Genomic DNA, 13,252 nt, shown 5'->3' with positions numbered 1-13,252 from the left:
TCTTCAGACAAGTTGCTTCTCTTAGGCTTCTTCTAAAAAATAAGGATTCTGCTACCTTACTTCACTAGGTTGTTTGGAAGATGTAATGAGATTACATGTTTAAATGTTCAGAGAAATAGTAAAGCAATGGAATAATTTATTCTTGAACTTTATTGCTGAAACCATTTTGGAATCCCAAATAATGCTCGGTGTGTGTTTTTCTATAAGTTCTAATATTCAAATGTTGCAGTTTTCAGAAAATGTTATTAAGTGCTAATTTTGGTTATTACTTGTATTCATTGTGGCTTGTAATTCAGGGCATTTTACCTAATTCATAACTTATTACTAAATTTATATATATATATATAAATTTAGTGAGCTCATCACTGAGCTCATCAATCACACCAAGGGCAGAAAACTAATAGGTGTCAAAACCTGGCTTGGACAACTACCACTCCTTCTCTACCTCCCCAAACTCTGAGCCAGCAGATCTGTGCTTGGCTGCTGGATCTCCATGGTCCTCTCCAACTAACAGACAAGACAAAACCCTGCTTTGATTGTTTTTCAGCTCCATGAAGGAAATACAAGTTGACATTTTCTCATTTCCAAGACATGCACTAACAACATGTAACATCCCCTTATTACTCAGCTCTGTTCCCATTTCAGAGATCACCATACATCAATAGTTTCATAGCGATAATCACAATTTCAATATTGCGTGTCACCTGTTTTGGTTTTGCTCACACTGCTTCCTTGGAGCTACTCAACAAATAGTCAAATGGCCTTCCTGGGACTATGTAAAATATGGAATGTTTTCTGAATTTGTGTGCCATCCCTAGGCAGTAGCCATGCTTATCTGCTCTGTATTGATCCAATTTTAAAATATGTGCTGTTGAAATAAGTACAAAGCCCTGTTTGATACATGGATACTCATGAGTCATGGATGAGGCTTAGCTCTATTAAATCCAACTCACTTACTTCAGATTCAGAGAATTTTATTGAATGGCTTCCTGTGAGGTAGAATTTTAAAATATATTTAAAACTTGAGGAAGAGCTGCAAGTAGCCCAGGAGATTTTCATGATTATAGAGACACATTACTTGAGGGGCCAACTGCAAGCTGGTTCCCACTACTCAGTGGAAAGATAACATGGAACATTCCGCTATCTAACCAAAGCTGCTGCACAGGATATAAAAAAGCCTCAAGGTACAGATCTGATAGCAAAAGAGACAGGGAACTCTGATCTCTTCCTGCAACATTATTTGAACATCCCTGACTATTGAGAACAATCCCAACTAATATTGGTTAAAGGAAAGACAAACGGCAAAGTCTAGCTAAGACGTGGGCTCCAAATAAGGCTTTTAGTGTACGGTGAGCATCAACTTGCTCAATACTCGTGTGGATAAAGCTAGGAGGCCTAGCTGCCAGAGCAGGGTGCTGGGAACAATGACCGAGCACAAGTACATAAACTAATAAACACCGTAGCTTTGACCTCTATATATGAATCACCATGAAAACTGAGGGGTCTGAATCAGTGAAGGCATCCTGGTGGCAAAGGTCAATCATTATCAGATTGCAGGACCGGTTATAATGGCAACAATACAGCAAGTGAGTCCATGGAAACAACAGAATGATCAGAATGGCCTTTTTTCCCCTTCTTCTGACTTGTAAAGAAAGATTGCCTTCCTTGGACTTAGGAAACCCCTTAGCTTCTTGGAAAATTCAAAGAAGGAAGACACAGGAGAGAGCCCCAGGGGACAAGATTTTCTGTTAAACTGGACATTACAAGACTCAATAGTAATTAGAAAAGTCAGGCCAGGCATGGTGGCTAGCACTTTCAGAGGCCGAGGCAGGGGGATTACTTGACCTCAAAAGTTCAAGACCAGCCAGGGCAACAGAGTGAGACCTTGTCTCTACAAAAAAAAAAAAAAAAAAAAGGAAAGGAAAGGAAAAGAAATCAAAGACATGGCTCCTTTTATCCCATGCATGGGGATTATACTTAGAATAAAATGAATAACATTGAGATCCCTAGGGATAAAGGTCTCAAAAATCCAGAAAAAATCTCGCACTCTACTTCTAACTAATCTAGACTTCTGCTTGATTTCTGGCTAAAAGGTAGACTAACTCTTCGCTATTTCAAACTATCTGAACCAAACTATGAACTCTCACCTAATGTATAAGATGGAGTAGTTGCAATTATTTTAAACTTCAGTTTAGCATTAACTGGCCTTTTAACATAAACACTTACTTTGTCAAATGATGAGAAATAGCGTAATCTTCTGCATCTCGTCCACACATGTCTTGAGCGAAGACATCAGTATTTTGCTTAAGAAGGATATTGACAATACCTGGTGAGTCATAGTATACAGCAAGCATGAGAGCTGACCTAAAATAACAAAGAAATAACTCCACTCAAGAACTTTAATAAAGACTTTTTTAAAAAGCTAGTTTGATACACTTTACCAATTTAATATCCGCCTGTCAGTGTAGATGTAATAACCATTTGCATGTACTAGCTTGGGTCTATAAGCATCTAGGGTGCTCAAGTGTTCATCTTTGTAAATTGTCACCAAGGCTAAAAGAAAGGGACAACAGGGAAGCCTCTTGTCCCACTGGGGTAAGACATAATACAAGTTGCTAATTTATAGTCCTTTGATGGCCAAGAAACTGTGCTGAGGTCACTTATCTAAAGTAGGCAAAGATTTAGATGAAGATTTCCCCATTGCTTTCCTAGTCAAATCAGCTAGGGGTCAGATAAGAGTTATCTGCAGGCTGAAAACAACAACAACAACAATAATAATAATGACAATGCTAGCAGTCATAAACTAAAAGTCCACACTTTAAAAATGAATAAAACTTGTCAGGTGCAGTGTCTCATACCTGTAATCCCAGCACTTTGGGAAGCCAAGGAGAGCAGATCACGAGGTCAAGAGATCGAGACCATCCTGGCCAACATGGTGAAATCCCATCTCTACTAAAAATACAAAAATTAGCTGGGCATGGTGGCGTGCACCTGTAGTCCCAGCTACTTGGGAGGCTGAGGCAGGAGAATCGCTTGAACCTGGGAGGTGGAGAATGCAGTGAGCTGAGATCACACCACGGCACTCCAGCCTGGCAACAGAGCAAGACTCCATCTCAAAAAAAAAAAAATTAATAAAACGAATACAAAACCCTTTAGCTAATAAAAGATTACAGTACCAAAAACATCTGATTATAAATACCAAACACTGTATATTATAAGAGAAGATGAATCCTACTATGTACTATTCTTTATGTTACTCAGTCCAAATATTTGCTGGTCTATCTGATTATTCATGGTGATATTTTTCATTATATGCCAATAATTATGTTAATCTTCTTATTAATATTTCTGACTTGAGTGACCACTCTAGAATACTCAGGTTTTATTTGTAAAAAAAGAACTACTGTACCGTCTCAGCCTATCAACGGCATGTGTACTTGCTTTCTTTTTCAATAACAATTCCACCATTTTCTCTTTCTTGCAAATTATAGCGAATAAAAGTGGGGTATTACTGTCCTATAAAACAGCAGAAAAAAATTAATAATTCACAAAATTAAATATTTCTCAACTGAACTGAAAATCTTCTCTAGGATGCTTTGAACTTCAACATACAATATAGAAAGGAAGTAAATGAAAAGCAGTCCCTTCCTTCTCACTCCTCTGTGCTTTCTGATGTGCTGCGCTTTGCCTTGCAAACAACCCTCCTCTGTCTCCCCGGATTAACTGTGGTGATTGCCAAAACTCACTTTAAACATTTACTAGTCCCAAGAATCCTTGCTTTGATCACAGCACTTAGCATGGTACATTGTAGTCATTTCACTGTTTCCCACTGAAACCAAGAGCTTCTTGAGGCAAGGGCCTAAAACCCTAAGACACAGTAGCAAATATTTTAAGTTTTTTACATAAATTAATGATCTAAATTACTATCTCTAAAGCAGTGTTTCTTAAATTATATTCCAAAGAATATTTGCTTTATCAGAAGTATTATACCCCAAGAGAAAGACTCCATGACCATCTGTATTTGAGAAGTATTACAAAACTGTATTTTATGTCCAATAATCAAGAAATCTCTTTAATTTTACCTAATCCCCCTTTGACAATACTATTTGTGGCAAACATTAACATTTGAGGAATTAAGAGTTTCAGAGATACAGTTGCCAGAGCTTCCCAATACAGGTGGCGGTTTCCTCTGGGTGGTACAAACTTGCTTGATTCACTTCTATCAATGCTGTCAGGATCCCAGATGCCAATGTCAGGCACTCCTGCTCCAAATGGGTCACCATGGAAATGAGCTTTGAATTAAGAGAGATTGCCTTCAAATGTATTTATTTTCCTTATTATTAAATAGTCCATGGGTTTTCCCCCTAATACAAGAGAAGAGATTTTTATCTTTACTGTTAGAAAGCTCAGTATATTCTGTGTAAGAGAGATAGGTTTAAAAAACTTAAGAACAAATATTTTAAAAACCAAAACTCAGTAAGAAATACTATTCTCAATTATAATGGTAATCCCGGGACCCTAGTGCAGCCCTACTTTTTAAATCCATTTTTACTGGCTTCCACTTAAATGGCTACTTAAAATTATTTTTTATTTTAGACAAAATATAAATTGGAAATAAAAACATAATGGCTTATCAATAAAAGTTCTCATACTGATCCATATGGATTATTTCTGGCATTATACAAGCCAATAAGTCACTTGCATCTTTAAGGAAGAGCACTGAGGAGAAAGATGTACTGTCTGCAATATTCGTAAATTATCCAACTATAACCAGGAATAACCTAAAAAGGCTTCTAGGCATTCTTATGGGCAGAGAATTATTTGTGGTATATATAAAGAAAAGAGTTAAAAACTTCTAAACTCTAAAATTCAACTCCATAACTGAGGGACTTATATACTCTATAGACTATATATTATAAACAAATACATGCTGACTTAAAAACCTTGAAATTTTTATCAAAATATACTATAACATAGGAGTTGTAAACTCAGATACTTACAAGGACAAAGGAAGGTTGCCTGAGTAAGGGAAGTACTAAGGTGGGCACAGTAGCAAACTGGAGAATACATGCCTTCTATAAAGGGGCAACTTCTGCACAGCAGACCAAAGAATGATAGAAACTCAGGGGACACCAGATTTGATTTTTTAGGATAAGCCTGAAGTCCACATTTCTTCACGAGTCTTCTAAATTTTACATGTTGATTCAACTTATAGAGGAAAACAAACAAATCTGTGTACCACATTAGAATATGGCCCTTGTGTTTTTATATTCGCCATTAATGTGTTACTAAATGGTTGGGTATAATCCAAGTATTTGCATGTAAAATATTTTCTTTCTCTGGTATCATATGTTCTACCAAAAAATCAGGCTCTCATATATAATAAAAATTGCTAAAAAGACTCACAATACCTACTTCAAAAATTTTTCCAACATGTATTCATTTAAAATGTTTGTATATAATTTTCCCAGATTGTTAACCAAATAGATAATTGGTTCACAAGACTGCTAAAACTAAATTATTAAAAGAATTCCTATCTATATTCTTATTAACTTCATGGATTTCAGTGTTTAAAATTGACATTTTGGGTATGCTAAAGTTCTATAAACTTAAACATACTCAGATAGTTCATAATAAAACTTCAACTAAAAAAAATAGTTTAGGATTTGCTACTATTCTAATTGAGAAAGCCCAACTTGTAATGAACATTTGTTGACACATAATCACCTGCGTGGTGACAAAGGGACATGAAATCATGAAAGGGTCAGCCTCTACCTATTGAAAGATTACCCATAAGCAAATTTCTGAAGACTCTCTGAATGGTAGTGAATGATTCATGGTGGGAAGGAAAACATGTTATTCTGTAAGCTGAGAGATATTGCCAATGATATTTCCTTTCACTTCCCAGTCACAGATGTAGAGAAAGACAGATAAGTCAGGCTAATATTATTGAAAAGGAGAACTTTGAAGGAAGTGGCAACTATCAAATGCCAACTCTTCTAGAGATTTCTTACATTTTTGAGATACAGAAATTTATATATTGCACTTATCTATTCTGGGGTTTTTAATCAAGAGTGTATCCCAACCTTGAAGGGTTTTTTTTGTTTTTTTTTGTGGGTTTTTTTTTTTTTTGGCTATTATTGTTGTTAGAGACAAGAGTCTCACTATGTTGCTCAAGCTGGATTCAAACTCTTAGGCTCAAGCTGGGACTACAGGAATACACCACTGTGCCCAGCTTCAAGAAAACATTTTTAAACACGCTCAGGCCTTATTAGGTCTATTACATCAAAATCTTCAGGGGAAAGCCTACAATTGTAGATTTTTAACAAAATGTCCTCAGGTCACTGTAATGCACAATTCTGAGAATTAGTGCAGCAATCACTTCAGTCTCATCTCTCACCCACATGGCTAATTCCTTTATCAGTTGGAGATGTGGCCAAAAAGGGAAAAGAGTAAGAGATAGTGTCATTTATTAAAACTCCAGTTAAGTTTCCTGGCTATGGGTAGAACAGGGACAAGTAAACTCAAAATCCCACTTGATTTTGCTATTTACAAGCTCCTTATCTCCCACCTTCCCACTAAGACATTCTAGATTTGAGAGGAGGCTTTAGGTTCTTATCTAAGTGGCTGTTTCTGCCAGGATGAGCAATAAGTCAGTTAATAATTTGTTCCACCTTCTGCTGAAGTGTTTCTCACTTCGTCACCACATATTCACTGCCAATCTGGTTTCCTCAGAGTCCTCCTAAAATTCATCTCTAGGCAAGTTGCAACTCATTCTTTTTCAAACCAAAAATTATTAGACCCAAAGCTAAACAGCACCTTGTCTCAACACATAAAACAAACTTAAAAACAAAAAAAAAAACCTCTTCCTGGCATTTTCCCTCATTATCTAATATCCAAGTGACCTGCATATTTCTGATTGCTCTCTTTCTCCCCTCCCATTTTTCCCTCTTAAGCCTTGCCACTGAGAGATAATACATCAGTTTTTCAGAAAATTAGCAGCAGCAGCAACATGTCCACTTTTTGTAAGTTGCTTTAGTTTTGTTTGAGTTTTAAGATAAAGCCTATTTCCAGGGAATATTTTCTTTCCTGTGTTGTTTTACACTAATTAAGGAAAAAAAAAAAAAAAAAAAAGAATAACCCTGTGTAGAAAAAAAGTTGAAAAGGTTTTACCTTTAACAAATTCACAAATATTTTCCAAAGTGCATTTTATAAAGCTGTGCCCTTTAATGCTTCTTTAAAAGTATCAATATTTAAAATAAAATCTTAGACAATTAAGTTATTTCAAAATAACTTAATTTGTATTTGCATTCAGGGAATGGTTGAGCTTCCACATATAAAAAATTGACCCTTACCTATGTCAATGTTAAAACAAATATTTTGGAAAGGAAGTTGACTGATCTATACCTTGTCCAGTGCTTCAATGTGTGCACCATGGGAAAGCAGTTTTTCTGCCAGTGAGGTGCTCTCACTATACACAGCATAATGGAGAGCAGTGTTGCCGTAGATATCCTTAAGGTTTGGATTGGCGCCATGTTTCAGCAGAATAACGGCACAAGCCTCTTCCTGGCAATGGACAGCCTGTCCGTGTTAGACCAAGAAACAGATTGTAAATTCCAAGAATTCAAAATACACATTCCACAGGTTTCACCAACTAGTTACATGTAAATGAGATCAATTTATTTTAATTCTATATATGTAAATCAAATCCATGTCATGCTGAAAGAGTTGGCTCTAATATACCTGTATCAAAGGCGTTCTGTTTTCTTTGTCACAGATATCAATCTGGCATTTTCTGTTAACCAGGAGAGTGACCACTTGCACATGGCCACTGGCACAGGCCAAGTGTAGAGCAGTTCTACGAGAGTAAGAGGATTTTTTAAGAAACTGTAGTACAATATCTCAAAACATACAATCATTCATGTAATTGTAAAAATTGAATAGCATATTTTTCCTCTGCCTTCAAAACAAATAATTTTTTTGAAGAAAGTACAATACTTACTAGCTCTTATTGCTCACTGCCTTAATGGAAACAGCAGCCTATTTGAGTAGAAAGAGCTCAGTCTTTGGATTCCGTTCAACTAGGGCTTGAGTCCTACTTTAAGCCTTGACAATTACCAACTAGTGCTTAGCCTTTCTGTGCCTCAACTTCCTCATTAATAAAGATGACAATAGTAGCTATCTCATAGGACGCCATCATGATGCTTAAATGAGAAGCTATGTAAAGTATGTAGAACAGTTCCTACAACAACTCAATAATTCCAGGATTTTTGTTTTTTTGAGACAAAGTCTCACTCTTTTGCCCAGGCTGGAGTGCAATGGTGTAACTATACCTGGAACTCCTGGGTCAAATGATCCTCCATCCCCAGCCTCCTGAGTAGCTGGGACTACAGATGAGCACCAGCATGCCCAACTATTTATTTAAAAATTTTTGTAGAGTAAGAATCTCACTTTGTTGCCCAGGCTGGTCTCAAACTCCTGGCATCAAGCAATCCTCTCACCTCAGCCTCCCAAAGTTCTGGGATTACAGGTGTGAGCCACTGCACCCAGCCAGATATTATAATTGTTACTATTACTACTAAACAAAACCATTTTAATTAGGTAGAATGATACAATTATACCTACTTTGCAGGATGACTTAACGAGTAGGTCACATTTTAACACCTCTGACATTGGAATGCCACTTATAATTCATGATTTGTTATAACTATAATTGGTAGCATTTTAAAAATTATCTTATTGTTATATAAAATAGCGGGGCATCACGCAATCCATGAGACCTTACATTAAGTAGAATATGGTATACTCAGCAGGTCTAGGGCAGTTCTAGGCATGTAACTGAAACTTAAATACATTTTAGTTCTTAAAGGTACTATGGGGAAAGAGCACTGAAATAACAATAATGCATTTTTTAAACAAATTAATTCTTTGATTTTCAAACAACTTGAAGCCAAAGGAAACTCATGATTCAAATGAATACATATGGCTCATTGTATTCAGTATTTATACTTAGAGAATATATGCAAATAAGACTTTCCAATGATTAATATTAGTATTTAAGACTGATAAACTTTCAAAAGAGCAGTTAAAGGTTATCTTCTACTATTTTCTAACTTCAGAAATGCTTTTGTTTGAAAGGTGGGAGATAAAGTTTCAAGGAGATTAAGTCCCAATATTCCTATTTTAAATCTCTCAGCTTGTGCAGGCGGGGCAGGTAAACATGAAGTGTTTAAGGATGGACGGGTCCTGAGAGATGGTAGAATATGTCTGCTACATAGCAGGTACTCAGGTTACGCTTGATCCATAAATAGAATGAAAGAATGGATACATACAGTTGGCGAGTTCAATATTTTTAAATAAACTCCTATAAAGCAATATTTTTGCAATAGTAATTATTTATATGTGTTATTTTATTTTTAAAGAATACAATTAAAATGAAATGATTAATCTATCTTTGCATAAATGGAATGAGTATATAAGAAAAACATGTACATAATAAAATATATAGATAATAAAATCTGGAAACAGATAAAAACATTCCCTTTTTACTTCTGAAGAGGCTAAAAGCTCAAAGAAGATAACAACACACACAATAATGATAAAAAATAGAAAGTGAGAAATTATTTTCATCAGCGCAAGATTCATATTCCTCTCTTCCCAAGGATTATTCCATTAATAATAAACTTTTACTAGAAGTTTTGTACATGCTCACTGCAGCAATCACAGATAAGAAAAAGGAAAAAAACTTTACTTAAAATACAAATGCTCAGAAATTACAAATTTTATATTTTGTACATATTTTTGCTAAAACAAGACCATAGTATGTTTGTGTATGTATAATTTAACTAATTTTTTTTCCTCGCTAGCTATAACAAAATACATCTTTGCACATCAACGTACTTCTGTATCTATTGCCACCTTCAGTGGTCACATATTATTCCATCCTATGGATGCAACTGAAATTTATTTATAGGATCCATTCTATGGGTTCTTTTTAAAGTAAGTACTGTGAAAAATAAAGTGCATGTATCTTTATTTCCTAAGGGTATTTTAGTATAATGGAATTGGTGGGTAAAGGGCATACACACTTTTTAAATGTAGTACTTACCATTTTCAAATGAGTACTTTGAAAAGTAATCAGCAACTTAAACTTTAAGCAGCAGTATAAAACATCCTCACAAATATTGTGGATAGAAAACTGTTTCATTCCTCTTTTAAATTCTTATACCAGAAATGCAAAGGATTTTTTCCTATGTATATAAATAACTTGTAGATCTGGAAAAAGGTACTTTGCCCACTTTTAGAGTGTTTGATGATTTGATTTGAAAGAATTCCCTGTAAAATGAAGATGTACTTTTCATCTAATGTGTATATATAACTGATATATATAACATATCTGTTATATATGTATACATATCAGTAATATATATATATCTTATGATATATAATAAACAACATAGGCCAGGCGCGGTGGCTCACACCTGTAATCCCAGCGCTTTGGGAGGCGGAGGCAGGCAGATGACTTGAGGTCAGGAGTTCGAGACCAGCCTGGCCAACGTGGTGAAACTAAATATACAAAAATTAGCCAGGCACGCTGGCACCTGCCTGCAATCCCAGCTACTTGGGAGGCTGAGGTAGGAAAATTGCTTGAACCCGACAGGCAGAGGTTGCAGTGAGCCAAGATTGTGCCATTGGACACCAGCCTGGGCAAAGAAGCGAGACTCCGACTCAAAAAAAAAAAAAAAAAGAATATAATGAATTCCCTATAAAATGAAAACATACTTTTCATCTGAAAGTATATATATATATATAATATAGTAAATATTTTTCAAGTAAGCTCTCTTATCTGAGAACTTTTCGCCCACTGAAATAACTCACGGTATTTTTGATAGGGGAACGAGTTCTCTCATTAGGCACCTCCTATAATGTATATAAACCATGTTTTAAAAGTGTACGTTAAAAATAACAACGCTGTATATGCTTAACTTTGTGAGTTAAATCACTCAAATTCTCCAACTGCTCCAGCCAGAGAATTATGAAGGATGGAAAACAGCTGAGAGTCCGTTTGGCTCCGCCGCTCCGAGGGTGCCCGGCGCCCTGCAAGGCCCCGTCCCAGGGTCTGCGGGGAAGCCGGGCCTGGGGACCCCCTCCCACCCCGGGCTGAGCCCCCGCTACCTGTGCTGCTTGTCCCGGGCGTCCAGGTCTCCGCTCCTGCGCGCCAGGCAGCGCTCCACCTCCGCGGCGTCGCCTTTGACAGCTGCCCTGTGGATCTTCTGCAGTTCGGAGTCCCGGATTCGGTATCCGGAACCCGTGTAGACGTGGTCTATGAAGCCCTGGGCCGTCTGGCCCCTGCGGCTCCCGAAGCCGAATAACTTCATAGCGGTGACTACTTCTCAGACCCCCAACCACCGGCTCTTGAGCGGGGGCAGCTCCCTGTCACCTTTTCACCACCCCCCTCCCCCGACCCCGGCCGACCCAGCCCCAAATCCCCTATCCAACCCCAAAGCCCCGATCCAACCCCAAATCCGCTATTTCAAATCTATGATCTACTCCACAATCCGCGATCCAGCCCGGTCCACCACAGCCTTCAGCAGCGACACTGGCAGCCTCTGACCTCTCAGACCGAGTGAGCCTCGCAAAGCCGTTGGGCGCGCGCCTGCACCGCGGTTGCTGCCGGGCTCCCGGAAGACGCTCCCTGGCGGCGCGCGCCTGCACCGCGGTTACTGCCGGGCTCCCGGAAGACGCTCCCTGGCGGCGCGCGCCGGCAGGTGGGGCTGCAGCTCTGGGCGGGCGCCGATGGGCTCGCCGGTTCTCCTGGGATCGCCCGGGCGGCCCCAGAATCGCAGGCGCGCAGCCAGCCCGGCCTGAGAAGGAGGGCCTGTCTGGCCTTGCAGCCCGCCCCGCTCCTCCTCGGAAGAGAGATAGGGTGCTGGCAAGGGCACTCCGCGGCCACCTGAGAGGCTTCGCGGATTGTCTGGCTGAACGCTGAGGCTCTGGCCCTGGAGTCTGTGTGGCTAGTGTCAGGTAGCTAGAGAGGCATGGAGGCAGAGTCATGGGCTGCTCCTTCCCCCACTCGCCCTCACTGCTGCCAGTGCCACACGCGCGGTTTGCAGCTGCAGATCTGGCACTGGCGCAGGATGGCGGAGCTTCCCTTGGATGGCCTCAAGGTCAGCTCCTCTTGGACACCTTTCTGGATCCTGGGCCCTGGCGCTGGGCACTCTGTATCCACACGGATGAAACAGCGGCTGCTGGCGGGGGTCTCAGGTTCGAGACCAGCCTGACCAACGTGGAGAAACCCCAACTCTACTAAAAATAAAAAATTAGCTGGCGTGGTGGCACATGCCTGTAATCCCAGCTACTTGGGAGGCAGGAGCTACTTGGGCTGAAGCAGGAAAATCGCTTGAACCCACGAAGCGGAGGTTGCAGTTAGCTGAGATCACACCATTGCACTCCAGCCTGGGCAACAAGAGTGAAATTGTCTCAAAAAAAAAAAAAAAAAAAAAAAACTCAGACTTCTGGGAGACACTGAATTTATGAATGTGTACAGCATGTCACAATAACTTTTTTTTTTTTTTTGAGACCAAGTCTCACTCTGCTGCCCAAGCTGGAGTGCAGTGGCCCATCTCAGCTCACTGCAACCTCTGCCTCCCGGATTCAAGCAATTCTCCTGTCTTGGCCTCCCCAGTAGCTGGGATTACAGGTGCTGCAACCATACCTGGCTAATTTTTGTATTTTTAGTAGAGACGGGGTTTCACATATTGGCCAGGCTGGTCTCGAACTCCTCACCTCAGATGATCCACCTGCCTCAGCCAATGGGTGGATTGTTAACTCAAAATACGCACCATTGAATACTGAGGAAAAGGTATAGCCATCATCACCAGCAGCTGAGATGCCAGTTGAGATACCAGAAATGCCCCAGCATGTAACTCTTTTAATTCACACACACACACACACACACTCATGGTAACCACTTCAGGATGGACACAGAAACAGCCATATTCTTTTTTGGGAGCACATTCCCCTATGACACTTAGATCCTAATACTGACTCCAATTCCCTCCCGGGACCTCCCCTCTCCTTGCAGCATGCTGGGCTTTCCCTTAGAAAACCCCATGTCATTTCCTGCAATGGAACATCCATCAGCTTCACCCACAGTGTCTGCATGTCTCTGTCCACAGCAAATGTTTTTATTACTTTAAAATATAGATTTTTACCTTAACTAGCCAAAGACTTAGGACCCTTTTTCCAAGCT

The 13,252-nt window shown here is 39.2% G+C and overlaps 1 protein-coding gene and 1 non-coding gene across 3 annotated transcripts in view; both read right to left on the bottom strand.

Moving 5' to 3' along the window:
- The window catches only part of LOC112207519 (ankyrin repeat domain-containing protein 20B), a 41,882-nt gene extending 30,185 nt beyond the window's left edge, over positions 1 to 11,697 (bottom strand). For both annotated transcript variants that reach the window (XM_054678014.2, XM_054678015.2), the window contains exons 1-5: positions 11,176 to 11,697; positions 7,744 to 7,858; positions 7,408 to 7,581; positions 3,410 to 3,516; positions 2,227 to 2,364 (exon numbers count right to left, since the gene is read on the bottom strand). In XM_054678014.2, the coding sequence (XP_054533989.1) occupies positions 2,227 to 2,364; positions 3,410 to 3,516; positions 7,408 to 7,581; positions 7,744 to 7,858; positions 11,176 to 11,378 (737 nt within the window). In that variant the 5' untranslated portion in view covers positions 11,379 to 11,697. The remainder of the gene's footprint in view (positions 1 to 2,226; positions 2,365 to 3,409; positions 3,517 to 7,407; positions 7,582 to 7,743; positions 7,859 to 11,175) is intronic.
- On the bottom strand, positions 778 to 884 carry LOC112207520 (U6 spliceosomal RNA). The gene has a single exon (XR_002941954.1). It is a non-coding gene; the product is annotated as a U6 spliceosomal RNA (small nuclear RNA).
- Positions 11,698 to 13,252: the final 1,555 nt, after the last annotated feature.

Source organism: Pan troglodytes, chromosome 12, assembly GCF_028858775.2.
Source record: "Pan troglodytes isolate AG18354 chromosome 12, NHGRI_mPanTro3-v2.0_pri, whole genome shotgun sequence".
Classification (NCBI taxonomy): Eukaryota; Metazoa; Chordata; class Mammalia; order Primates; family Hominidae; genus Pan; species Pan troglodytes.
This window is presented reverse-complemented; position numbering and strand designations above follow the sequence as displayed.